Source organism: Strix uralensis, chromosome 2 (genome assembly GCF_047716275.1).
Source record: "Strix uralensis isolate ZFMK-TIS-50842 chromosome 2, bStrUra1, whole genome shotgun sequence".
Taxonomy (NCBI): domain Eukaryota; kingdom Metazoa; phylum Chordata; class Aves; order Strigiformes; family Strigidae; genus Strix; species Strix uralensis.
Genome location: NC_133973.1, coordinates 36,789,847 through 36,817,280, shown reverse-complemented (window position 1 = coordinate 36,817,280; position 27,434 = coordinate 36,789,847). Strand labels below are relative to the sequence as shown.

The 27,434-nt window shown below is 43.8% G+C and overlaps 2 protein-coding genes and 1 long non-coding RNA gene across 13 annotated transcripts in view; 1 reads left to right on the top strand and 2 right to left on the bottom strand.

The window, feature by feature from the left end:
• The window catches only part of IGSF5 (immunoglobulin superfamily member 5), a 33,978-nt gene extending 33,088 nt beyond the window's left edge, over positions 1-890 (bottom strand). For both annotated transcript variants that reach the window (XM_074860904.1, XM_074860905.1), the window contains exon 1: positions 617-890. The gene's annotated coding sequence lies outside the window, so the exon portion shown is untranslated. The remainder of the gene's footprint in view (positions 1-616) is intronic.
• Positions 891-8,348: 7,458 nt separating this feature from the next.
• LOC141939168 (uncharacterized) lies at positions 8,349-18,979 on the top strand. 2 transcript variants are annotated; one of them, XR_012627491.1, is made up of 3 exons: positions 8,349-8,581; positions 14,901-15,062; positions 18,766-18,979. It is a non-coding gene; the product is annotated as an uncharacterized LOC141939168 (long non-coding RNA). The 2 variants fall into 2 exon arrangements; XR_012627492.1 differs by lacking the exon at positions 18,766-18,979 and adding an exon at positions 16,934-17,070.
• Positions 10,019-27,434, bottom strand: part of B3GALT5 (beta-1,3-galactosyltransferase 5) — a 35,464-nt gene continuing 18,048 nt past the window's right edge. Inside the window, exons 1-5 of one of the 9 annotated variants that reach the window (XM_074858367.1) lie at positions 25,100-25,200; positions 22,431-22,486; positions 19,270-19,420; positions 15,687-15,876; positions 10,019-15,261 (exon numbers count right to left, since the gene is read on the bottom strand). In XM_074858367.1, coding sequence (XP_074714468.1) covers positions 14,305-15,261; positions 15,687-15,779 — 1,050 coding nt within the window. In that variant the 5' untranslated portion in view covers positions 15,780-15,876; positions 19,270-19,420; positions 22,431-22,486; positions 25,100-25,200 and the 3' untranslated portion in view covers positions 10,019-14,304. The other 8 variants (XM_074858364.1, XM_074858366.1, XM_074858371.1 and 5 more) reach the window with 8 other exon arrangements.

Here is a 27,434-nt window from a genome sequence, read left to right as displayed (position 1 = left end):
GTAAATAACTTCGGGTGAAATAAAGCAAGAAGGAAAATGAAGGGATCTATAACATCTTGTTTGGTTTCATTTCAAAATGGACTTTCAAAGGACCAGGAAATATTACCCGATGCCCAGGTGAAACAGGATAGTTTGGCCAATGATGAATTAAATACCTGTGGTTTGGCCTGAGCTGCTTTATACCTTCTCCACAGGTGCATGCATGGGGTGATTTGCAGCACCAGCGCTGCCGTGCGTGGCTCTGAGCCTACTCCCTCCTGCATCCACGCCCGAGGCAAGGGGATAACATCAATAATATCACCCTAAAGGACCAGCAGCCAGGTCCGGCCCAGCACAGAGCGGGGCCTGGATTCTTTGGGCACCCTGCAATGTGGGGAACAACAGCCCCGACGGCCAGGCAGCACAGCAGGAGATGGGGTCTCCTTATGAATCTGAGTCGCTTGTCTCCCTCATGTGAGCAGGATGTGGCAGGTTAACAAAATGCTCCTGCTCACCCCACTGCCACCAGCCCAGGGCTGGCTTCTCTGCTGTGGCAGGAGCCGGGGAGAGGGTTAAATTAGATTTCAGCCACCAGCTCCTGCTGCTGGGAAGCAAATAATAGCTCGGGAGGGGTTACCTGGATTGCTGCCCCAGGCGCCGAGAGGGTGTCTCCGACCGCTTCCCCTGTGACGACAAGCCCCGCTCGCACCCTCCGCCCGGGGGACGCAGTAGGAGGCCAGCAGCATTCAATGCGAGGAGCCCCAGGCCAGCCCTCGCCTCCTGGCCCCCGGGAAACCTCCCGCAGGCGGCGGGACGGCTGCCCGAGGCTCCGCGGCGCTGCGGGGAAGGAGCGCTGACCTCTGCCGCCTCTCAGCAGCCCAGCCCCAGGGCACACGCCTGCCCTGACATTGTCCCCGCGCCACGGTGAGTAAGGATTGCCTCTCCCCTTCCCCCCGCCCAAATACGTGTATCGCTGTGTTAATATTTAACCGGTCCTGCAGGAGGAAGTAAGGCACAGCCGATGACACGCACACGGGAACAAACTTCATGCTGTCCCAGCCCGAAAGGCTGGATGGGCGCTGCTGCCTGACGTCTCGGCAGAGGACGACCGCGACGCGGGGCATGGCGGGAGGCACAGGATTCATTTTCCCGGGTTTGTAACTGTGCAGGTGAGGGTGTTGGTGCCCCATGCCGGGGCTGGAGCTCATCCCGCCATTACAGAGCTGCAGGCAACATGGCAGAGAGCAGAAGTGCTGCCTGTGGGCTCCGCACCGGCTGTGCCCTCACCAGCGGGCGCTGTCACCCCCAGCCGGGGGTGTCGGGGTCCATCAGCACTACCTGACAGGGCGAGGGGGTGAGCCAGAGCCAGGGTACCTCCAGGGGGCCAGTCAGGAATGGAAGGAGATGAGGCCTGGGAGAGGGTTGAAGACAAGGCCACAACATGGCACCAAGGGGCCACCCAGGGAACAGGGCCAGACACAGGGATGGGGTAGGCTGCAGTGTCACTGGGGCAGGGGTGGCGGGGTGCCCTGGGCAGGGTGGGGGCACCTGGGGTCCCTGCCCACTGGTGCCCTCAGGCCCCACCAAAATGGGCCCTTACTGTGAAGCGCAACTTTCAGCTGTAAGAAAACTGAATTGGTTTTCCATCTTTCAGTGGAAATGCAGGCCCCAAGCAAAGTTTTATTTTTCCTTTTTTATTTTCAAATTTCCCCAAAATAAAAACTGAAAGTAAGAAAGGAATATTTGTGCTGCGTCAAGAAAATGTTCGTTAAAACATTTCATTTAATTCTGAAATATTTTGTTTGCTCAGTTAAATTACACCTTTTCCTGACAGTGCTATGGTCATGTGTGTTCACCAAAGCTGCCGTGCTGCCTCATGAGAGATGTTCTTTCAACGGCCACAGCTTTGTCTTCCTCTTAGAGCTGAACTGCATCCTTCACATTACACCATCATTGGTCAGTGAACTGATGTGACACATCAGGAGATTTTTATGATGAGTTCATCTGCCAGGAAGCTTAAATCATAAAGGGACATAGGACTTTCCTGAACTATATTTCCTACTAAGCACAGTAGCAGTTCTAGCAAGTAGAAGTGAATGCCACACTGACTCAAAATGAAAAGGTTTAGTCCAGAAAAGGGAAATTAAACATTCTCTTTGGGGAATTTTGATCTATTTTCAAAAACTTTGCTTTATTAGGAAAAAATATCACCCCAACTTGTTAAAAAAAGAAAAAAGCTATGAAACCTTTAGGAAGATTTTTTGACTAGTTATAATTTTTTCTTTTTGCTTCCTTGTTTTTACAAACATCTCTTAAGTCTAAAATCTCACACTCTTATTGCACCAACAGCCCTACTTTCCTAACAGTATTGTTGAACCACCTTCTGTAGAGTTATGTCCAAATAAAGCTAGAGGAAGCTGGTTGTCCAAGTAGGAAAAGTGCAGAAGGTTAAAATGGTTTGTCTGGATTTTCACATTGAATTAATAAAGATAAGTCTTCGTAAAAATGCTTTGGAAAGGATAATAGCTGCTTTTAAAACTTTTACAAAACTATCATTTGGCACTACTGAGAAGAGATTGGCTCTGTCATCTTTGTAATTGCTCTTCAGGTAGATTTAAGCTCTTATTAGATCACCTCTTAACCTCTTCTCTGCCTGACTAAAGCCTTGCTCCCTCAGCATCTCCTCACCGGTGCTGTGCTCTAGACCCCTGTCCACTTGACGTCCTGTCATTAGACCCAGTCTAGCTTCTCTATATCCCACTTGAACTGAGGGGCACAAAGCCACACATGGATTTCCAGATGTGTCTAGTAGAGGAGAATACTAGTTTCTCTGAATTTGCTGGCAACACTTCTCCAAATGTGACCTAGTGCATGGTTTGCCATATTTGCGGTGAGAGGGCATTGCTGGCTTCTATTTACCCTGGTGTTCTTTTCACCCAGGTCTCCTCATCAAGATTTTTGCCCTCTGTCACTTAGGCGGTACCTCTGCAGCCTGTACCTCTAGGCTGTTGCACCTGATGTGCACAGCTCTGTGCTTCTTCACGCTGTATTTCACGATGATTCTGTTGGCCCAGTGCTCAAGCTTATCAAGGTCCCTTTGGATGTCATGTTGCTGCACCTGTGCTACAGCTGTCGTTACCCCACCAGCTAATCACAGGCTGATCAGCTGTCTCTTTACCACACTGAGGTCTGTCGTGGTCTGGAGATTAGCCGTGTCCTTAAACATGTACGCACATAAAGATGCATACACCACTCTGCTGGCCCCCATTGCCGGCAGTTCATTCCCATCCCCTCCATGTAGAGAAGACTGGTTGAAGTCCACAGAGGGAACTGGGTGTGTTGTGGCCTAGAGCATCCACTGTGTTTATGTCCTGCTCTGGATCCGACCCCAGTGGAAGTCATCAGGAGAGCACCTGTCACCTCCACCCACACGCTCGCTGGCTGGGCTTCATCAGATGAAATCCTCCTGGGTGAATCCGGTGCACAGTGACTGGATTCAAATGTCCTTTGTTTTCCCTAGGGCTGCTTAGGCAACCAACACGTATATTAATATTTTATTAATTATTTCTCACTGCCCTTGTTAGTTCCTTCTGTACTCTGACTTTCCTAATGAACCATGATATTGTGATGAATGCAACCATTGGCACCGGTTAGGATGTGTGTGGGATAAGACATTACACAGGATGGTAAAGTGTCTGAATCCCCAACCACTGAGAACATCGTGCACTATCCATGTTCAGGAGTGTTCAAAAGATCAGGTCCTAAGTTTGCCAGTCTGATGCAAATGGAAAATCATTTCGTGAATCATCAGCCTGCATACCAGGCGGATTCCTACCTCCCACTGCAGTTTCTCTAGACACTTCTTTCCAATTATCCCTTTTTCTTCTGCCTGTGAGTAGGAGGATTTTTGCCCTTTTTTTCCCCCTCAACTCTTCCGAAGTCTTTTTTGCACACCATATAATTTCTTCTGTATGGTGTGTAGACTGTGTAAACTGCTGGAGCAACCCTCAACATTTTGTGTTTTGAGGTGTGTTAGTCTGAAACGTATGTCTGTACATCTTGCTGTGCAAACCCAGACAAGAAGCTCCAGTGAAATGGACTTTCTGAGAGTCGCTTAGTGAAGTCTTCTGTCATTGTCATTGTGACCGTAAGTGTAATTTTTTTTTCTTACAGGAGAACTGGACAAATTGTCATGATGGAAATGAAGAGCATTTAGACACCTTAATTTGTAAATTACTTCTAATGATCAATAACCCAGCAGGGGAAATCACCAGTCCCTACACTTCCATGCTGTATGTTAGTTTATTCAGCTGAGTCAAAGAAAATATGATCAGAGGATGTAAGCATTAAAATAGCAGAGAAGAGGCACTTACAAATCCAACATTAAAGCTGATTTGGGGTCAGTGCTACAAACAATAAAATTCTTCATTTCCCCATGGAAACTGGCTTGAAAAGGTGTTTCAACATTACAAAGACTTTGAGAAATGGCTCCTTATTAAAAAATAAATGTTCTTTTCTCTAGTGAAGAACAGGAGAACTAAAGCATCTAGAAAAGTCTAAGGTAGGAGACAAGCTGACCCAGTGACTGAATTAGCTGTCTCTATCTTGACCCCTACAGGATGATTCTCTCTAGTAGCCAGTCAGGCCAGAGAGATGCTAAGCTATAACTTTCCAAATCTGCATCCCTTTTTTTCCCCTCTATGCTCTTACACCTTTCCTCTACTGTTTGCCAAAATATTTGTTGCTCTGTAAGAGGTTTTTCATTCAAAATAGATTTTAATAGTGTTAGCTATAGAAGTCAAGTGAAATACAGATCCCTCTTCTTCTCTCGCATGCTTTAGTTTTTAAAATCTTTTCATCTCTCTGTTAATATATCAAAGACTCATTACAGTTTTAAGCTTTGATTCACATTTCTTCTTAATCAGGACCCAAATGCACTAGAGAAAAAGCTCTAGAAATAACAGGGTCGTGCCATTTCCTCTCTCTATTACCTATGTGACTGTTGAGATGCATTTTTCCCCATCTTGTTTCCACTTTGTAGGATATGAGAACTCCAGAGACTCATTTCTGCTTTCAACGTTAAACACAGTGGAGACTCAGTGCAAGCTGGAGTGATTGTGGTCCACTATATATATATTTATGTGAAAAATTAGGATACCCCAAATGTCCCTCTGTTGCACAAACAATAGTGTAGTTGTCTCCATATTTAAAAATAAACCCGTTTGTAAAAAATGGTTTGCTGAGTGATCAAAAAAGAATTAGTGGACAGATATATTAATTATCTGCAAGATACTGACTGTATCCTGTGGCATCCCCATTGAATAGCTGACGTGATACAAAATGGGGCTGTGGGGCACTTCCAGAGGAGCTGCAATCCTTATGAATGCCAGAAACCGTACACAGTATGCAGGACCCCCTCCTCAGCTACTGCTAGTCAGCTAAGACACGGGCATCTATCCTAAACTATTTATCAAAGATTTTTTCTGTAGTTATTAAAGATATAAAAGCACTACCAGATGAAGCTTCACCTATCCCGATACAAGGGTCTAAGGCAGGCAAGATGTGTCACCCTTTGGTTAGGCCTGCCTCGTTATTTTGACTACAGAGTAGTCTGAAAGACTGGGTTAGACTGAATGTGCTGGTTTAGGCTGCAAATTTAGCTGAGACCAATCCCACCAACAGAAGATGTTTCATGTTGATCTGACAAATCCTGTTTTATCTCATTCCTAGGAAGGCAGGTCATCTCGTCTTGACCTAAGGATTCATGAAGCGATGCTACCGTGAATCAAGGTGTGGGTAAATCCTCAAAAACCTCATGACACCAATATAGGTCATCTGATTTTTTTTGTTCAGAGTTTTTTCTTCAGTGTTCTCTTGCTGGTTATTATAAAGTCATAACTGTGAAGAAATGCTGTGGACCCTTAATGAGGAAATCTTTGGATATAATCTTCTTCCAGACTTTCATGCACAGGAGGCCACAGGATTAAACACCTTATTTGCATTAATATCCTTGCAGTTTTTATTTGGTGTTAATAAATCTTCAAAACTGGAATGTAGTTCTCCAGTACTTTCCTGCCAGCACTCCTTCTGAACTGCATTCCATGTTTTCCCTTTGGCAGGTGCATTCCTCCTCTCCTGCACTGAACTCAGGGATGAGTTGTAGCTGGTAAAATGAAAATGTCATAATTCAGGGAAGTCCATGGAGTCCAGGCAACAATAAGTAAGTAAGAAAGTTTATCACATAATGAAAGAAGATGCAGCTTTGGTGCTGTTAGGAGGAGTGTACATCTAAGAAGGAAATTTTTAGTGTTCTCTAATATATCAGTTCCCCTGGCAACATTTTCTTTAGCTTTAGAAATGTTTTGTCTCTGGTCCAAACAGTTAGCTTAATTGCTCTGGTTATCGTTCAGTTTATTCTAAGAAACTTTTCAGTGTATGATAGTGTGCCAAGAAAATGTAAACATCATTCTCTACACTCACTATAATCACTATTACATTTTTCACTATTGCTTAGGGTCATGATTTTAGGCTCCCTCCTGAGCTTTGTATGCGCAGCCTGATTCTTCAAGGAGTTCAGGCAAAGTGCAAGTCTATCCAGAGCTCCTTTAAAACTGGTGCATTCAACACCTATCAGCCAGTGCATGGTAAGTCCAGCTCTGGACATGTCAGAAGAATAGTCCACAAGCCTTGTTGATGATACGCACAAACAAGCACTGTGCCCAAGGGCTCCAAATCCCACAGGATTTCCCTCATAGTGCCAGGAAAACTACCATGGGAGTATGAAATTATATCCCTTTTCTTTCTTTCCTGATGATTTTGCAAGGTTGCCAGTTATGAGAAATGTTAATACTTACACCTCTGAAAATAGAATATTAATGAATATTCCCTAAGTGACCTGCAGGCGTGATCCAAACTGACACTGCAATGATGAGAGAGCAGATTATCACCATAAAAGTAGGCATTATAGGGGAAGAGCTGCGTCTTTTTTGCATTTTCATGAAATACATCCTCATGACTGACATCTTACAGCTCCCTTTGGGCATTCAGTTAAGATCACCGGGTAGAAATGTTAAGGGTTTTTTCTTAGAAGTAAATGTCTCCTATGCACTCTATCTGTGATACCAAGTCTGACTGAAAGCTGCCCTTTTGCAGTAAGAGAACATAAGTTCCTGGCAGAGATGGTTTCAGATATTCAATTTCTCTTTATTTGCCAGAGTAATGGAAGTGCTCATGATCACTGCTGTGTTTTGGCTTTCTCTTATAGAGGAGCAGTAAATTTTATTTTGATATTAGTCCATTTCCTTTGCAACACTTGTATACAAAATAAGATTTCCTAAAAGCTTAGGGAACTGGTGAATACCAAAAGATCTCAAGAATATAGTAAGGACTGATATGTTTATAGGGTAAAGTTTCCCATCCCCTCTTCTCCCCTATCCCGTGCAGCACTTTCTTCAGCAAAGTTGGAGAAGGCAGTACCACACAGTTACAGTGGCCTCTGGCAGCAACCCTCCTGCTACTTGAGTTACACCTGCAAGGCATGTAGGAATTGGCCTCAACATAAGGGGATGGGATCCCTAAATGGGGTGGGGGGGCGGGTGAGCACAGAGGTACATCGCGCACCCTCACCCTCAGCACAGAGCTCTCCCTGCCAGAAACAAGCGCTGCTATTCTGCCGCCTCCTCACCCCTGGCAGGAGCAAGCTGCATTACTCACACACACTGCGGCTCACTCCCACTCCTGCCTCATGGTTCAGCTCACTCTTCTTTTTAATTCCCTCACTGAACCTTTACTAGCAGAAGCACATGTAAAAGCTACAGGTCCCTTTATGTACTGGAGTCAAACATTTACTTACAACTGCTGTTCCAGCAATAACAATTAAATTAAACATGAAGGGAATAGAGCTGCCTGGAAGATCTACAAGCTGGAGGTGTAAATCACACCACATAACTAATTTATGACATTCTGTGCCTACAGCTGTACACTGACAGTTTGTAAGTGTAAGGGCGGCTGTGATTTGTAAGGGCTTTTAGTGACAGAAGAATAGGAAGCTGATTACACAGACCTCTATCCCTGAACCCAAAGTCATAAATTAAATAAGGTCAGGTTAGGTCAGTAGCTGAATGCAAGGGATATTGTGTACATGGTTCAACTGGAGAGATTCTAAGAAGGGACTTGGGTTTTTTTTCCCCCCACAAAAATAATGTATTTTTGAATTTGTGAAACATAAGGCAACCACAAGGTTATTTCTCAACTATTGAAATTGTCTAATTACATTTTTCAGTGAAAATGTACTTGAGTGAACTTTTTAGAAGGATATCCTTAAAACCACTGTATTACTAGGCTTTGAAAAAATCTCTGTTTTGCTCAGCCAGAACATGTTCAAGTTCAAGTCTGTTTTTTCCGACTGGATCTCCTATGTACGGCATATATCTAAGTCCTGTGACTCAGATGTTTTCCACTATCCAGTGTGATAATATTTGAAGATACTTCTGGAAATATATTGGTGGAATGAACTAACGAATTTAAGTCCAGCTGCAAACAAACAAGAAAAATACACCAGAAAGCTAAGCGAGGAAAAAAGATAAAACAGAAGATAAACATGGTAAGGGAGACCTTTTCTAGTTATGTTGTTTCGTTCATAACTGCTTGTGCTTGGCAGACAATCTGATGGCCTTCAGTTATTTGACATTTCCTTTTTAAGTGATAGGGGAACAGCGCTGTGCTTCCAGGTCCCAAGGAGCATGCCAGTCAGCCACAGTCAAACAGTGCTGGCTATGGTGACACAGGCAAAACCATTTCAGGTTGGATCTTGATCTTCCAAAAGGTATCAACTGTGGTTAAAATTGTCTTTTATCAATTCCCCTGCTATGGTTTTAACAATCTTGCACTTGACACTCTTGTCATTTGGAAAAAAATGTTCTGAATTCAGATCACACCCTGTTTATAAGGTTTTGTTTTAAGGTGCCTTTGACTTAAAGGTGTACCATGGGTAGACTGTAAACGGCAGGAGTGGCTAATGTGGCAGGACTGCATGCTTAATGCTTGGGAAAGCACTCCCATTCTTGGTCTCTTTCTCTTTTATGGGAATTATGTATTCCCCTTAGGAAGAGGAACCAAAGAGTCATTTTACAATGTACATGCTAAGGCATTTTAGAGAAGGGGAGCAAATTCAACAGATTCAGATTCCACAAGGCTAAGTGCCAGGTCCTGCACTTGAGTCACAACAACCTCATGCAACGCTACAGGCTTGGGGAAGAGTGGTTGGAAAGCTGCCTGGTGGAAAAGGACCTGGGGGTGTTGGTCGACAGCCGGCTGAATATGAGCCGACAGTGTGCCCAGGTGGCCAAGAAGGCCAATAGCATCCTAGCTTGTATCAGGAGTAGTGTGGCCAGCAGGACTAGGGAAGTGATCGTCCCCCTGTGCTCAGCACTGGTGAGGTTGCAACTTAAATACTGTGTTCAGTATTGGAAGACATTGAGATGCTGAGCTTGTCCAAAGAAGGGCAACGAAGCTGGTGAAGGGTCTAGAGCACAAGTCTTAATGAGGAGTGGCTGAGGGAACTGGGGTTGTTTAACCTGGAGAAAAGAAGGCTCAGGGGAGACCTTGTCACTCTCTACAACTACCTGAAAGGAGGCTGTAGCGAGGTGGGTGTTCGTCTCTTATCCCCACTAACAACTGATAGGACAAGAGGAAACAGCCTCAAGTTGCTCCAGGGGAGGTTTAAGTTGGATATTAGGAAAAATTTCTTCACCCAAAGGGTTATCAAGCATTGGAACAGGCTGCCCAGGGAAGTGGTTGAGTCACCATCCCTGGAGGCATTTAAAAGACATGTGGATGTGGCACTCAAGGACATAGTTTAGTGGTGGACTTGGCAGTGTCAGGTTTACGGTTGGACTCGATGATCTTAAAGGTCTTTTCCAACCTAAATGATTCTGTGATTCTATTCTTTTTAACTGGAAAAAGAGCAAGCCTCCTCACTTGACTACATCCCAAAATGTTAATACATTCGCAACCGAAAAGATAAGAGAACACACAAAACTGTGGTAACAAAATGCTTTACTAAAATATCATACATTGAATAGTTAGCTCAACATTCTCATGTTCTATGCAAATAATGCAAACATTGTCACGCATTTTATATTAACAGTATATAGTAACCCGCACAAATCCAAGAAAAGCAGCATTCCTGTCAGATCCATTACAGACAGTTAGCCCTTGTGTTCCATTCAGCTTTTACGTAAGGCAAATATTTCATTACAAAAATCTATTCTGTATTCTCAAAAGTGCCTAGAAGGGTTATACGTCCTCGATAATACTGAATCAGATGAGATGCGTGTCCAAATCCTTCGCGGACATTTTTGAAAATCCTAACCTAAACTCAGAATGTTAGTTGATGAGTTAGAGTTGTGAAAAATGTATTCATTTTTCTGCAGTCAAGAACTGATCTTGTGTTGGAAGAAATGGAGTATGCTGAAATACACAACTGTAATCAACTCTAAGATACTATCAGCTCTGCTGATTTTTAAACTCCTTCCTACTAAATAAAAAGCAGTGGATTAACTTTTTAGAGTAACTTTTCAAAGCTATTCATAAAAATCTGATTTAATGATCATTTGACCTAGAAAGCATAAAAATATTAGGGTAATACACTACTTCTACAGATAAACTGCCCCAAAATTGCCTAAATCCTTTTATTAGCCTATACAAAATTTTAAAAATAAGTATATGTACACCGCAGTATTATGTTTACAGTTCTAGTTATACTTCCGATCTTTTTGTGATGTCTTTCATAGGAAAATGCACATAATTTGGCAACTAATACTGTTTTGATTGTGTTAAAAGTCATGATCTGAGGCCTAAGCTGCAAAAACTAATTTCATTTAGCTGATACATATAAACTGACTAGCACAGTGGCTTTGTTTAAGTAAATGAATTTGACTTACATGCAATCATCTACTTTTCTTAAATCACCTTTTCCAGCAGGATAACCTTGTATTTTAAGTAATTAATTATTCATTTACTATATTCTTATTCAAAGCAGCCCACTGAATGGAGAGAATTATGAAATCAATTTCAAATTTATGTGAGCACAAAGAAAATCATATGTTGAGAAAAATAATGTGCAGCAACATAAAGCATACACTTGGGAAGATAATTTGCAAAAAGGAGAGGAACAGGTTATCTGAATCCATAACATTTCAACCTGTACTCATTTGCACCTCATCAGAGATTTAGCAGTGATAACCCAAATGCTTCAGCTAGATAGGCAGGCCATTAGATGCTTAACAACATGGGGACAAAATATTTTGAATGCAGTAATAAAGAGAGGCATCTTGCACGGATCACCTGAAATTACAAATAGACTCCCTGGAAACGGTATCCAGAATGGGGTGATTTCTTAAAACATGCCTGAGAACCTCATTCCTAATGGCATGGTAGCTATGAATTTAGCCCCAAAAATATAGTGGTAGCATCTGCAAATGTGATTAACAGAGAATAGCACCATCTTCTCAGTTAGTAGCTATATTCAAGTAGTTAGGAACAGTCCTGAACTAAAATAAAAGCCACAGTCAAGAAGTCTAGCAGAACTTGGCCTTCAAGGGTAGCTTTTTTTATGATGATACAAAGCCACAAACTGCTCAGGTAAGACATATTTTAATGCCACTCACAAGCAGCCGTCATTCAGGGAAGCAACCCAAAATACTGTCTCCTTAATGGGAGACTTTACCCTTTGGCCATGAACTCAGCCTAACAGAAGAAGAGCAGCTGCACCATCCCAGGAGCCAGGTGCCACCAAACTTCTTGGATGTCAACACCTAGTGGAGATGAACAAGTCAACACATTCATATGTAAATTAATAGCTATTCTGCCAAGATACAGGCTCCCTGGGACTGCGCGGTTGGACTGGTCCTGCCAGCTGGGATAAAGTTGGCACCAGGCACAGAGGTGGAAGTGAGACCCACAAAAGACTGCAGAATTATTTCTCTAAGAACAAGAAGAGGCCAGGATGAACATTAGGCTGCATTACGCTGTGCAAGCTCACAGACCCTCTAGCCCACAAGAGAGGGAGCTAGGAGAGGCCAGGAAGCATTCCTTTATGCGCAACATTTTTCCATAAATTAAAGCAATAGCCAGCTTGCACCTTGGGTACAATAGCAGTGGATGGCAAAAAGACATTTCTGCAGGTTACGTGGAAAGAATAGAGATTAAAATGCTGTTGCTAGGCTTTAGCAGTCTGACCCATCGCACTTAGTGAAGGCAACTGCAAAAGTAAGTGTGCTACAGCAGGGCTTTGAGTCCAAGGGCAGATACACCCATAAAGTTGGGATGGGAGAGGGAGAGATGCTGTTCAACCTGGAGCTGGGCTGCCTACCCCCTAGCACAGGGTACGCACTAGAGAAAGGCAAGCACCTCCTTGGCCACCCACCCAACCACCTGGATAGCCATATCCCTGAAAACACCATATACATAGCCATTTTCTGAATGGGAGACTTAAAATAAAGAATATTGTTCTACCAAACAAATAAACACTATTTCTTTCATCATCAGTTGTCAAAAATAAGTGCATGACAGGTTACTCTACATCAGAAGAAAATAAATAATATCTTATTACCATTATTAAACACTTCTCAGGATGGGGAATATTCCTGCCAAAAATATCCTGTCCTTCAGACACAGGCAAGTAGAAAGAGACACTTGGACAGTCCTCATAAACTTCAATAAAAAAAAAAGAAAAACTAAAAATAAATAACCCCAAAGCAGTAAAATATCTTTCACTGTCTTTCCGTCATGTTTTTTACCACATTTAGTATACATCCCCATCCCCAGGGCCTTGCCCTGCCATCCCAGAGCAATGGTTCCCTGGGCCCTGGTTCCCCTCACTGGGCCTGATCCTGACCCCCACCTATCATCACCAGGGCCCAGCCATCACTGTCTTGGCCTAAGACCTACCTCATCACCATGATACTGACTTATGATTGGGACACTTGGTTGGACCTGGCCACCATCGGTGGGTCTGTCCTGCTCTCTCATGTGGGTGTGTGGGCTGGGCCCTGCTGGCTGTCGGATCCCCTCAGCTCCCGGCTCATCTTCCCATGGGAGCAGCCCCACTTTTACTGCTCTCTGAAAAAAACATTTCACACATAGTATAGGTATTCAGTACTTCTTTTCTGGTAAAACTGACCTTTTCTTTGTGTGAAAGTAAATCAAATAGGAGTATTGCATAAGGCATGATTTTATGAATGTCTTTCTCCCCCTCCGTAGCCCAAATGTATTTTTCGTAGCATCTACTGTAAAGACTCAATTCCTTATCTCTGAAATTTATAAACATCCTAGCGATTTCATGAGTCTTTGCTTGGTAATGAAATAAGAAATGAGGCTCATAGCCTGTATGATTACTTGGGCACCTTTTCCCACTAGGTCTTGGTTAAAAGAGAAAAATCCTCCTGTCTTCTCCCTTACACACTCAGTTCCTCACAGCGAAAAATGTCTAAATCAGATGTACTGTTTAGCTCACTGTAAGTGGCTCTAGTTTAGCTTTGGCAAGCCATTTACAGCAGCTTTCAAGCTATCAAAGTGAGACACAAATGCAAAAGACGTCTCCGGGGTCTATTTAATAGAAAGACCAGGACACTCTCCACTGAGTGTGGATCCGGCTCTACCACATATCATTTTCAGCAGGAGGCACATATAAGGAAACAGATGCAGTAGCCTTACACATTTACCAGGTGATGTGCAGTACCTAAGGTTGTCCCAGGAGTGCTGCATGGGCAAATTCTTCCATCTCTGTAAGAAAATGTGTGTAGACTGAAGGAGGGATCTGTGCCAGTGCACAGGTCTGCCCACACAGAGCTGACTGCAAGGGCAGGGCTGCAGTTCCCTCTGCCAGGAGGGGAACGTCCTGACAGCTACAAACACCTTTTCTTAAATGCCTGCACAGATGGGTGCAAATGCAGTAATCTATCAAGGGGGACCAGGAAGAAGGTGTAAATTTTCTTCTCTGAACAAAAATACTTTGACTTTTAGTTTGGCACTGCAGAAATGTTCCCAGTCCTGTAGCAGCAAGATTTGGAGGTCAGGTTTGCAGACCTGCATCTTTCAGAAAAAAATAATAATTCTAACTTGTGTAGAGAAGGGATGCAAAGAGGTGGAAGTGAGTGGGAGAGAAAGAGGTTTGCCTGTTCTTGGACAGAAATGGAGATTAAAATAACTATTTAAAAAGTCTTCAATGTGATGGATCTAGAGTTAATTGGGAGTTTTGCTGGAGTCAAGAGCAGCCCTGTAAATGTAAAGCATTTCAGTTTGTTAATTCAAGCAGGGAAGGTGCTAGAGCACTCCTCCGTGATTTTCTGTCACTAAGTGATTCCAGTAGCTCAGCTGCTCATATGGTTCTACTTCATGGCACATCACAATTTTCTTAAAGCGAGAAACAGAGAACCTAATCCTTTCTGGAAAAAACGTCTGCTCTGAATGAAGCTCCTCCAGACGAATTTTTAATTTGGCAAGGCACAGTCCTATGAATACATCCTCCAGTTTAATGAACGAAACTCTCTCTGAAATGTTATAGATCTGACTAGCAACATCGGTGGATAAAACATAGCCAGTCCCAGAACAAAACGGCGGGTAGGTCTTTCCTGGATACTCTTCTCTACTCACGTACCACTTACTCCCTCTTCTCCGTATGGGGTACTCGTGCAGCTTTAAAAAGCCTGTGAAGAATCTAGTGGTCCTCTTTTTCCTTAGAAGAAGCTCAGTGAGATAAAAAACATTGACAAACACATCTGTGTCAGTTTTCATCACAAAGCTGGACTGGTAACAAAATCTGTGAATCCATTCCATTCCCATCATGGTCTTCAAAGTCAAATTGTAATAAGTGTCGGTAAAATTCTTCTGAATAATGTCTTTGTACTTTTGGCTTTCAGCAGCGATATCAGCCTGCTGGCTGAGATTCACAGTGCTTCCCAGGAGGAAATATGTCACCAGGCGCTTGCCGGCAACTGTTCTCTCCTTCCCCCAGGTTTGCCGGATGGCCATCCTGGCATCTACATGGTGGTATGAGGATGTCACGAGCAGGACGAGAAAAGGTGGGTTCTTATGGCAGTCTATATCCGGGAGCTGCGAGAAGTTGCCTCCAATTCTCCTAAAAGTCTCTATGGGGAATATATAATCATGGCTGTTTTCACAGAATATACAGAATTCAGTCAAGTTGTTGTAAAAAACCCAGAAGCTAGCACAGCTGAGTCCTACAAGGCAAACAAACAGCCTGAATTTTCTGAAATCCATCTGAAAGAAACAAGAAGGAACAGCACATTAAAAAAAAAAATATCTAGTTCCTTTCAGTGCTGTATACCAAACTCACTGCATAGGGATTTAAAGCCAGGTCATCTCTAATTGAAAGCTACCTATTTCAGGGCACTCACCCACAGGTATTTCTCTTAGTATCATTCCCACAAAATGTTCTGCTGGCAATCAAATTCACACTCGTGCTTACTTGAACCTGCTCCCCAAGTCATCATATCCTCAGAAATCCACACAGGCTTGTCCACTGATACCAAGTTACCCTGACTGATGCCTCCTCCCCATTTTCAGTGTCTTACAAACCATGACTTAGACCCACCAGGGCTTTCACAAGCCAGAGAGTGCAGAAGCAGCAGATATGTGCCCATGCCAGATGAGAGAGAATAACAGTAATAGGTATTTTTAAATACCATGTTTCTCCATTTGTTTGAAAAGTGCCTGTGTTCCAGAGCCAGCAAGTGCTGTCCAACTGGCAGACGCAGCCAGGTTCCTCCCATCTTCATCTTCTTTTCATCCTGTGGGACTCTTGCACTGACCCAGATATTGCTCCCAATCTTTTTGCTGGAGGAGCCATGAATTATGTATTTGACGTTGGGTCAACTGCTCAGAAAAAAAAAACAACAGTGGGTCAGATTATTTGGATGTTTCACCTTTTGTTGAGTTTAAGCAGCTCACTAGGGCATGCTAAGGTGAGAAGGGGGTTGTCCATACCCCTATCTTCTTTTTAGGTGACAAAGATCCAAACAATAACAATGTTAATTCATTCATCCTTGTAACAGATTAATGTGCTGCATACCTGGTTAAAAATTAGTGTAAATTTTGAGAGAAGAATTATCAAAGTAGACCCATACCAAAAGTTACTCATCTGCATAAATTATCCTGGTGAGAAAAGTATAATGCTTCAGTTACTTATTCCACTAACCCACAGGCCCACCAACTACTAGTTTAGAGCACTAGGGTGGGGAAATTTTTACCGGGGGGAAGGGCATTCCCTTCTGCTTCCTCCCTTCTTAACAAAGAATTGGATCTGGCTTCCCATCTAGAAATACAGCAAACTAAATTTACAGTCCCCAGAGCTGTAGATTTGATCTCTGCCTTCCGACCAGGAGCGTTCTGCACAGACTCCCCAAAACCATGTCAGTGCCCTCCTTTTGCTCAAATTCCCCTTTCCAAGCAATGAAAAGTTTTTGCGTTGCAGGCTTAAGTTCATTTTAAAGTCCAGCTAGGTGTTCCTGGGACCAAATTCAGCTCATTTTACCCATAAGAGTAGTCCCATTAATTTCAGATGGTATTCTCACAAACATGAAACAAGCAGAACTGGAGTCCTGGTTTACTGAAATTCCTCCCACAGTGAAATGCATTTTTGCAATGATTCACTAATGAATTTTGAAAATATTTCAAAAGTTCACATTTCTTCTGCCATTTATATTTAAATTAACTTTATCTTTAAATAGAGTATTCCTCGGATCTGTTTTTTCTTGTATGTATAGCTCACAGTAGTCTTGCAATTAATGTAAAAATTGCTTTAATTAAATATAAATGTAAAATTGTGTGAGAATATACATATGCATACATATATATATACACACACACACAGAGGCACACACGCAAAAGATTATACAAAAATCTGCTCTGCATCTGTTCTCATGTTCTTCAGTGGCCTGGGAGGAAGCACATGAATATCCTGAAAATAGAGTTTTCAGGAAAGGATGACGTTCTGAGGTTGACAACAGAGCTGCAGAAGTTTGCTCCTGTCGCCAGCTCTCACGAGACTGTTTGAGGGTCTGATATCTCTCTGTCACAAGAATTCCAGAACATGTACAAACAGAAGTCCTTCAAAGACTGAACTAAGAAAGTAATTGAGAGCGATTTTCTATTAAAACCCATTAAAACCTTTTCAGAAATACTCAAGAACAAGAAACCATAATGTAACATACTCACTTTACCAGATTTCAGTAGAATTAGACTATTGTGACTTGACCATATTTACTTCTTACTTGTTTCCATGTTTGGACACTGGTAACAAATCTCAAAAAAAAATTTTAAAAGTCCCTGTTCTGGATGTCTGGGAGAGCAGCCTCCGAAACATAAGTTTGGGCATGTATTTACCATACTGCCTATCCAGAGACAGAATGTCTTCCTTTTTCAGTCCATGTATAAAGCAGCATACCTTATACAGATATATAAACACACACACACACACACACACACACACGCAATGCAAACATTTGTAAATTTATGTAAATTGTAAAACATATTTTATAAATTTTGCAAATCACACGTATGTACATGTACCATTTCACAGCAGGTCCCTCCCTACTGCCAGTGCATAGGCAGTGGCCTTGATAAGAAATGCACACTTCCCGGAGCAAAGTCTCATTTGTTCTGACTGTGTGAAAGCTGGAAAATACTAGCTTTTGTCATCAGCTTAATCACCAAAAGCAAGTTCAAGCTTATCTGGAACTGGTAGGAAAGGTGTTCTTTTTTTCTCAAACTAAACATTTGCAATTACCCATAGAGGTATTTGCAGAGGGGATTATGAAGAGGGCTTGCAGGGACCAAGATCACACCAGTAGCACCTTGGGTGTTCCCAGTTTGGTGTCTCAGCTCTCTCTGCCTCCCCAGCCATGTGTAGGAGGGAGCCATCCAGATAACATGCTGCACCCCTCTCTGGGGACTCACCCCAGCTGCAGCTCCTCACCGTGACCCCCAGCCCTGCAGAGCCACACAAGCCCCCGAACCAGGTGCAGTGGAGGAGTCTCAGCCTCCCTATCTGTACAGGACTGTGCCCCGTCTTCTGCTGCAATCCCGTTTCTTCCCTATTTCATTCTTGCAATAGTCTTTCCCCAGGATAGCACCAGTTCCCCAAACTCCCTGCTGCAGGTAAACTCAACAAACACATGGGAGTGCACACAGGTGTCTCACCTGATGGCCCTGCCTTTAATTTTCCCCCTTGGAGCTCAAGAAGGGAAGTTGCCCCAGATGCCCCCGAGGCCAGCAGTAGCCTGTGGTGCAACGGGGAGGGGGCTGTTGGAAAAGATTCATTTGCACAAGTACAGCCTTGGTGTCCCAAGGACCCAAGCTTGGCAATACGTTACGAGGTTGGCATTTACTGAAAGAACACCAAGGGAAAGGGTGACAGAGAGATGACCAGCTTCCTCTCGCTGAGGCCATTTATCTTTTAAAACCATAATATTCATTCTTGTTTTCAGGTGAATAGGGAAAATTTTTGAAGTTAAAAAAGTTTTATATTAACACAGGCAGGTCGGTTCCTTGGACCGCTTAAGTTGCTGTATCAGGGAATTAAATCACCCTGGTATTGGCTCCTTACCCCTGGGATCCTGAGCCCCATCCCATCCGTCACCCCACCTGCAAAGAGCAGGTTTAGATTCGTGGGTGAAGCAAATACTCTGTCTCCCCCACTGCCTGGGAGAACTGCTGTATACAGTGAACATATGGAGAACAACTGCTTCTGTTATGGTTCAACAGGACAACATGGCTGTGACTGCATTCAAAAACCTGTCACCATCCAACCTAATGTATCTTGCTCTACAGCAGAGATACAAGCATCGGTTAGGTGTGACAAGACCTGTGGTTTCTAAATTATCTGTCACTGTATCTTTCCTCCTTTGCCTGCATCTGACAAAAAATACAGTCTGTGATTCAAGATTTCCAGCCTGCATCACATATCTCCATGAAACAGTCCTGGAGGTGTTAAAAAGAAGGGAACAATAAATCTACAGGAGGTGGTCCAGAAAGCAATGGAGACTTACAAGGAACCGTTTCTGGAGGTCATTTTGAACAGCATCTAGTATTTTTGCATCAAAACAAATCTTTCCAGTTTTATAGAAAATCCTTTTGCATGACATTATACCTGATTTGTTCTCTCTGATCTGAGTCACAAATTACAGCTTGTAATTATCTCAAAGCTTTTTCCATCTCCTATCGTTCCAACTGCAAAATATTTTATGTAGGGCAATGGCCAAAACTTACCTGCTTCGTGTCCTAGAGAGCTGTTTGTTTAAACTGACCGGTGCAGTGTTCCCTGGCTCTGCACAGATCCAAAGGAGGTTTGTACAAAAGCCTGAGACCCAAGCAGCATGGGCTACAGGAGCCTGCAGTCCAGCACTCCTCTCGCACATGCCTGAAATGAACACGTGAAGAAAAGCAGAAGATAGTCAAGGTCTGTGGTCCAAATCAGTCAAACTGCAGCCCTCTACTTTGCAAGTATCTATTTCCACCAGCTACATGAACTTGCTTCTGTGTTCTGCCATGGTAGCAGATTGGTTCTAAGGTCTCTTTGTTCACACCACTGACCCTTGTGTAACTCCTTCGTGTTGCACAGTGACAGGGCCATGATAACTCCTGTGACAAAGCCTAGTTATTCCATCAAAATTAAACTGACACCTCCTTTAGGTCTGTTAATGAGTACAATTATCTAAACGGCACCAAGAGATCAAGGCTATATGCCATATAGATCAGGAAAAGCAATCTGGACCAAGGCAGAGAGAGGAAAGTAGGTCTAGAGTCCTCCTGAGAAACAGATTCAAAATATCAATTTAAAGAAATAAAGTTTTCTTAATTTTTCTGGGGCAAAGCTACAGTCATGCCACTGAGTTCAGTGAATGATCGGCATTGGCTTTGCTTTGAGGCCACACACATCAGCCAGGGAATGACCCCAACTGCAAACAAGCAAAGTGCTTTTGACCATTTGCAAGAATCCCCACTTCGTAAACAGAGACACAAGCATCTGTGACAGGGCAGACCCAAAAGCAGAGACATGATTTAAGTGTGTAAACAGGAGTTACAACCTCAAACACTGCACAGGTAAAGTTGTCAGCAATATTCCCATTTTCCTTTCCTAATAATCAAAAGTAACATGTGCCCTGGTATAAGTACTAATAATACCTGTTAACTTTTGATTTTCCTCAGAATAAAGCCTCTAAATTGTTTTCTCAGAAGCTCAGCAGGACATGAAGAGGGATTAAACACACATAGATAATAAGAAAATGACAAGTACAGCAGGAAACATTTATTTTTTCCTAAATGCAAGCATTTCAGAGGAGCAGAGGGCAGCTTGGAGCTCTCAGAGATGATGTCTCTGGCAAGGCAGTGGGTTCAGCAGTGGCCAGGCCACTGTTTTTACAGGGATACATGTGGGCAGCTGGGTTTCCCCCTTAGCCCAAGCTCAGAAGTCAGGGAGGGATGACCAGGTGCCTCTGGCCCAGCAGTTTTCGGCTGTCCCCCCACTCCCGGAGCAGGATGCTGCCCGGTGCCTACCAGACCTTGTCAGGAACAGGCAGCGCCTGCTCAGGTGCCATGCAGGACTATGATGGTGGTGGTGAACCTCTACTCAAAATAAAAGATTGCATGGGGACAGACTACCCTGCCTCATCCCCTGGGAGCACTGGCTGTCTCCTCCTGCCCTGTGCGCTCAGTGGCAGCATCCTGCAGAGCCTCCCGAGCCGGTGGTGCCATTTCCAGCTGAAAGAACTACACACAAACAGTCACCGAGGTGATGAGGCTAAATGTCTCCTTCCTGGCACCTTAAAATGTCACTTTTCGGAGGGAGGTTTTTACAGCAACATGTATTAAAAGTGTCCTCACCTAAACCAAATGTCAAGATTGGCAGGCAGGAAGGATGGAAACCTGAAAAGGATACAGGACAAGGGAAAAACTTTTTCTGCCACCCTCACTGCCAGAAACCCTTTTTCCCTCTGCTGCCTCTCACCTGCCTCTGCTATCAGGATTGTCTCTCCTTGTCAGTCCATCAGCGAGTCAAAGCAAGACATTGTTGCTCTGCTTCACACATGCCAGTTTCTGTCATTTAAACACTGAGTTGCTAGGCACTTTATTTACAGCCAAATACTCTCTTTTTTTTCTTTCTTTTGTCTCTTTATTTTTGTCATTTTTTTGTCTCTGGGGTTTTTTGTCTTTTTTTTTTTTTTTTTGCAATGCTGCTGCGGAGGAGTGAGCTTTCCCAGTTCCTCTCCAGGCACCTCCACCCTACCCCTGGCCTGCCATGATGGGGTGTGCATGGGGAGAGAAGGTCTGAGGGGTGGGTGCTTTTGATGCTTAAAATAAGCCTCTGGCTCTCTTTTACGGCCGGGAGCTGACTCTAGGCAGCGGGTGAGCCATTCGCCCACAGTCACAGAACCCGGGCAGAATCCCCATCTCCAAACCCTAAGCAATCAATTAGACAACAGATAGAAAAGGAGCATTATTGTTACTGATTTGCAAATGCTACTATGTTGCCTGGCTTATGCTCTGTCATTATGTTACTAACACCCATTTAGCTGATTGACTACCCAACTTTAACAGCAGATTGAATCTTCTTTGCAGAAGATTGGGCTGCTTTTATTCACCACTTAGGATTTTAATAAGAAAAAAAATAAAAGGAAAAAATAGTTACCAAAAAAAAAAGATGAAGAGTAGAAACAAGTCGTGAATTTAATTTTTTTTCTAGGGAAAAAAACATATTAGGGTGATATGTTAAATTCTAGATTAATATTAATCCCAATGAAATACCATGCATATATACATAACACAGATATATACAGATATATGCTCATAACTCAATTGTTTTTAGCAGCATGACCAACACAGCCTAAACACTGGTATAGTTATAATCAGCAAAGAAACTTTTTTCCCAGCAATCAAAGAAAAACCATGACCAAAAAAAAAGAGACTTTAAAATATAAATTGGTTAAAATTCAGTAACTGAGTAAGAGTCCCTGAAAGTTTCACCCCCATGCGCCAGATCTCCTCCCATCGAGCTATGATAGAGTTTCAGAAGCCAGCTGACATACTGTAACTCCTTAACCTTATCTCTTCAAAGAAAAATTTCTGCCATTTCCTCCTCCAAATCATGTTTTCTGTATTATAGAGGGTAATGTACTGGTGGTTAAACACAGTACCAGCATATGCATATAAACATACGGTGAACATGGCAGCTTTCTCAGAGGCAAGGCACAGGCATAGGAGCTTTGCATGCAACATTCACCCATTAAAAAGGGGCATCTTTATTATTACAAGGGAAGGAACCAACATTTCTAGGTCCCATCCACAAAAACAGAATCTTTCCAGTTCAGATACAGAAGTATCACTCCGGGTGTGGAGATTTTGATTACTGTAATAGTTGCAATGGCCCAGACCAGAGGTCCATGTGGTCTCCGGATTCTGCCTCTGAGACTACCGAGGTGGCCGATGCCTAAAGGAGAATAAAGATCATGGTGAGAAGGCATTTGTGACACAGCGATCTTCTGAATAAGAGGCTGCATCTTCCTCTTTATTAAAAAATCATCAAGAGACATTAGTTCTTGATGCACCTTGATCTCATCTACCCAGGCATGACCACTTGTTCATGACATTCATTTGGAAAAGCCAAACAGCACCCTCAGACCAAAATGCAGTTTTGCTCTCAAAACCAGCAAAAAGTCTGGCAGGAGGTGGAGCTGCTCCCATAATGTCACAAGAAAGAAGTGCTGCATCTGAAGAGTCAGAGAAATGTATTTCCAGGGACTTTAGCCAAGTCAAGAAAGCTTACTTCTATTTTAAAATATCATTTTGTTTTTCCAAGCTGCCTGTAAAATTCTCTTGATGAATCCTGGCCCTAAAAAGCCCACCAAAATGTCGGCTTGGATATTTGTTAAGGTCAGATCCCTTTGCCAGGAAGGAGAAAAATGTTGCAGTGGAGGCTGTTAGGCACCCTGTTGCAAAGTTCATACTACCAAGAAAGAGAAACTGTACAGGACAGCCATTACAGTCCAGCCCCCGGAACAGGTGCTTTTTGTCCTTTTTAGGACCATATTTGGATGGTTTTAACTTAATCCACTTCCACAGGCAATCCAAACACAGCTGGAAGGCAAAAAGCAAAGAGGCATCCTCTCTCACAGGCAAAGAAAACAGCAGTGCCTCTGGGGCGCTCCCTCCTTGTTCTCCCAGAAGGACCTTTTCTCATCTTAGTATTTTTTTCCAAACATTCAGCCTAAAAGTCTTCTCTTTCTGTTTCTGTCTTCCCTTCACCTGCTGTGTACCAAACGTCACTTTCCGGGTTTCTCTTAAATTCTAATCAACTTGCTTCTTCTAATGCTCCCTCTATTCTTACAATACCCTCATCTTCCATTTATCACTGATGCTAATGACCATATTTAATATTTTTAAAGAATTGCCTCATGAATCAGCAATTTTACTACAATTACTATTTTACTTGCTATATACCAAACTCCAGATCTCACCAAACATTAGCAATCGTCCATGATGGAATGAATCAGAGCAACCTTCTCACTCTGTATAAAACTCTGTGGTTCACTGTGCTGAATAGAAACAAAATCCAGCTCACATCCACCCTCTTATCCTCATAAACAAATAAAGCAATGAAGAAAATTCTTCTTTAAGCTCTTGCTGTCAATGCTAGGACTCCAAAAGCCTCGTTCTCCAACCTATAGAAGCACCGTTCTTCAAAAATTGTATGTATGTTTCTGTGTCCCCCAAAACAAATTATTTATTGCACCTCCATTTACAAGTAGTGCTACACATTGCATTTTTCATCTTAATGAAAAAGAAAAATAAACCTGAAAATGGATTGAGACAGCAATCTCAAGATACATGAAGTAAGAAGTAAAAGAGCACTGCAGAGAAGAGATAGCTATACAGATTGTACAAAAAATGTTCAAAGCAGGAAAAATTACCAATAAAGACTTTCCAATGTCACTCTTAAATCTTTCACAAACACAGTGCTGCTCAGCCCTGCCAATATCACTGTAGGATGAGGGCTGGTCAGGATGGTACCTTTCAGATGTTTTATTCCCCGACTTTAATCTGCGGCAGCACTTGCTCAGAGTAGGTGAGCCTGGTGCTCGTGCTGTTCTGTGCCCTTTCATTTCATGATGCCTCTTGGCACAGTTGGTTTTTAGTGTTCGGAGCTTTATTCTTCCCCTATCAATACAACAGTTGAACTAAGTCTTTGCATTTACATGTCTATTAAAGAAGCAACCTGGTACTTTTGGAGGATAATGTTCCTGGCTATCATATAGGTTCCACCCAGGGCTGAGACAGCCCAGGGACAGCCACTCAGGCTCCCTTCACCGCCCCAGCCCTGTGCCAAATGCTAAATGGGAGGGACAATGTCCAGCTCCTCTTTTGATTAGCAGGGCGAAGGCAGAAAGCAGAGGAACAGAAGTCCCACTGTGGGGTCCTCATGCTGGCAAATGCTTTGTAAATAACTACTTGGCTTTAAAAGTGCTGATTATACACAGTAATGTTTGCAGGATCAGGCCCAACGGCTGCTTTTTTAATAACTTAGCTGTACTTCATGGATCTTTTTCTTTTTAACCGTTTTATCCAAGGCCTCAGCAAACACTCAGGACAGTGAAGAAAACATTGCCCTGTATTTGTCCTAACTGATCCTGGTCTTTATTGGGGGACAGGTTCACAGGCTTCCAAAATGTTTCCCCATGTTAAAACACACACTAAATCCTCTGACAAACAAGATTACTTATTACTACCTTCTTATCATGAAATCAGTCTACCCCTCATGCCAATTAGCACGATGTACCTCATCGCCTGTTTTACCAGAAGATGGGCATTGCAGTCCAGAGCCCTCAGCCAAACTCCTCGTGCCATGGAGCTACACACTGCTTGTCTTGGGCAAGCGACTTCCCTGGTGTAATGGTTTAATCTTAGCCAGCAACTAAGCACCAAACAGCCACTCACTCACTCACTCCTCTCACAGTGGGATGGGAGAGAGAATCAGAAGAGTAAAAGTGAGAAAGCTTTGTGTCGAGATAAAGACAGTTTAATAGGTAAAGCAAAAGCCACACACACAAGCAAAGCAAAACATGGAATTCATTCACCAGTTCCCATGGGCAGGCAGGTGCTCAGCCATCTCCAGGGAAGCAGGGCTCCGTCATGTGTAACAGTCACTTGAGAAGACAAACGCCCCTGAATATCCCCCCCACTTCCTTCTTCTTCCACAGCTTTATACGCTGAGCATGACATCACATGGTATGGAATATCCCTTTGGTCATCTGGGGTCAGCTGTCCCAGCTGTGTCCTCTCCCAGCTTCTTGTGCACCCCCAGCCTACTCACTGGTGGGGCAGGATGAGAAGCTGAAGAGTCCTTGACTTAATGTAAACACTGCTTAGCAACAACTAAAACATCAGTGCATTACTAACATTATCCTCATCCTAAATCCAAAATACAGCACTATACCAGCTCCTAGGAAGAAAATTAACTCTATTCCAGCTGAAACCAGGAGACATGGATGGGGAGATCTGGACTTTGATCCTGGTCTTCGAAGCTGGGTCACACCTGCTGCCCCCTCTTATCTTACCCTCCTAACCCAGCCACGGCAGTCAGCGAGTTTTGGAAAGTCGGTGACGCAGGTCCAGGGGCACATCCATGGGCAAACGGACTCCCCTGCCCACGGTCATACCTGCAGTTGGACTTACAGAAAGAAACGGGCACCTCCTCACCTCAGACGCCTGCAATGCATCCTCGGGCGGCTCTGGCCATGTTGCGCGGGAGCTGCAGCGAGCGGGAGGGCTGCCCTTCTTACCGGCGGGGTGACGGCTACAGTTTGTGAAGTCTCCGTGATCCCCCTGCAGCCCAGCCATCCCGAGCGAGGCGGTGCATCATCCTCTGTGTCTCCGGAGCGAGAAGCGAGGGAAGGCAGCGATGCGGCAGCGGTAACCTGAGCTCCCTGCCTGTCTCTTCCCTCTCTCCCTCCTCCCTCCCTCCCTCTCTCCCTCCCTCTCCCTGCCTCCCTCCCTCTCTCCCGTAGCTAGCAGACCAACTGTACCGCGGCAGTTCCATTGGCAGGGAAGGGAAAGTTAGGAACGGTCTACAAATGTTTTTAGTTTGGATATTTTGGATGGACAGGGGGAGGCAATGACCTCCCCGGCACAGGAGCAGTGCTCACAGAGCTGGAAATCATGTCAGAGCAGAGCCAGCCCTTCCCAGAGCTGGGAAAGTTTGGCTCTGCGCCCCCAATTATAAGCGATACTGCCTTGGTTTGCACAGTGGGAGAGAAATCTCCCTCTGCTAAAAAGGCTGCATTGAGGCACCCTCGGAGTCATGGCATTTTCCCTGATGAGGAGTGACAACCAGTTGAAAAGGGCAAAGGGGAGCAAACACCACCCTGCGCACGCCCCCGGGCAGCAGCATCGTCAGGGTGGCAGCACCCATCTCCCAGTCCTCTGACTGCGCTCTCTGCCCGGTCACTTCATCACCCTTCTCCTCGGATCCCTGTGTTTGCTTGACCCCTGACACTTCACTGTTTGGGCATCAGCTTGGATTCAGGACAGTGCTCGGCCCTGAGCATAGTCAAGCCTTTGCTTTAGGGCTGGTCCGAGTCCATGGGAGACATCCGACCCCCTTCCAGGGCCACTTTCAATACTTCTTGGTGCAAGTGGAGAAGTGAAGCGTTTCTACCTTTGTATATATGCAAACTGTCCCCTGGTGATAGCAATCAATGACAATTTCACATGACAACAATTATTGAAGCAAATGGCTTCGAGGAAATACATTTCTTTCATAAGGGCTGCAAGCTCAAGGAGAAAAGAGTACTTCACGGATAAAGCAGACCATCTAATAGCAAAATACCCACTAACAATTTGGGCAGTTCGAATTTCTAGCAAGAAATATTTGCTTTGATTTGTCATTGTCGTTTTTGAAACAGGTTGTTCTAGCACAGCATAAAAAACAAGAGACGAATCAATCACTAGGGGCTGCTGGCAGCTCCCTTTCTCCTCCCCCTCCACTCCAGGGCTAGAGATGGATAGATGTAGTAAAGGAGACATACAAAACACTGTTTGCTTGTTGTAGTTTGCAGGAGAAATACAAGTAAGAAGAGAGGTTCAGATCCACTTCCAGATTTGCTGCAGAGAGGACTGCTCCAAAAAGCATGGGGGTTTGCCTTTTTTTTTTTAAGGCAAAAAGCCAAACCCAGGTAGCTTTAGTTTCCTCCGAAGAGGAAGCATTAGATAAGGCACATAGAATGTCTGTGCCTCCCTCTGCATGCATAACTATCTTTTGTGTTCCAAGTTCCTAAAAAACCTTTCCTTTAGTTTTGGGAAACTGCTAACACTCTTTGTCACAGCCTGACCTACAAAGTCCAAGAGATACTGGACACACAAAAGTTTCTGAAAGCAAATTT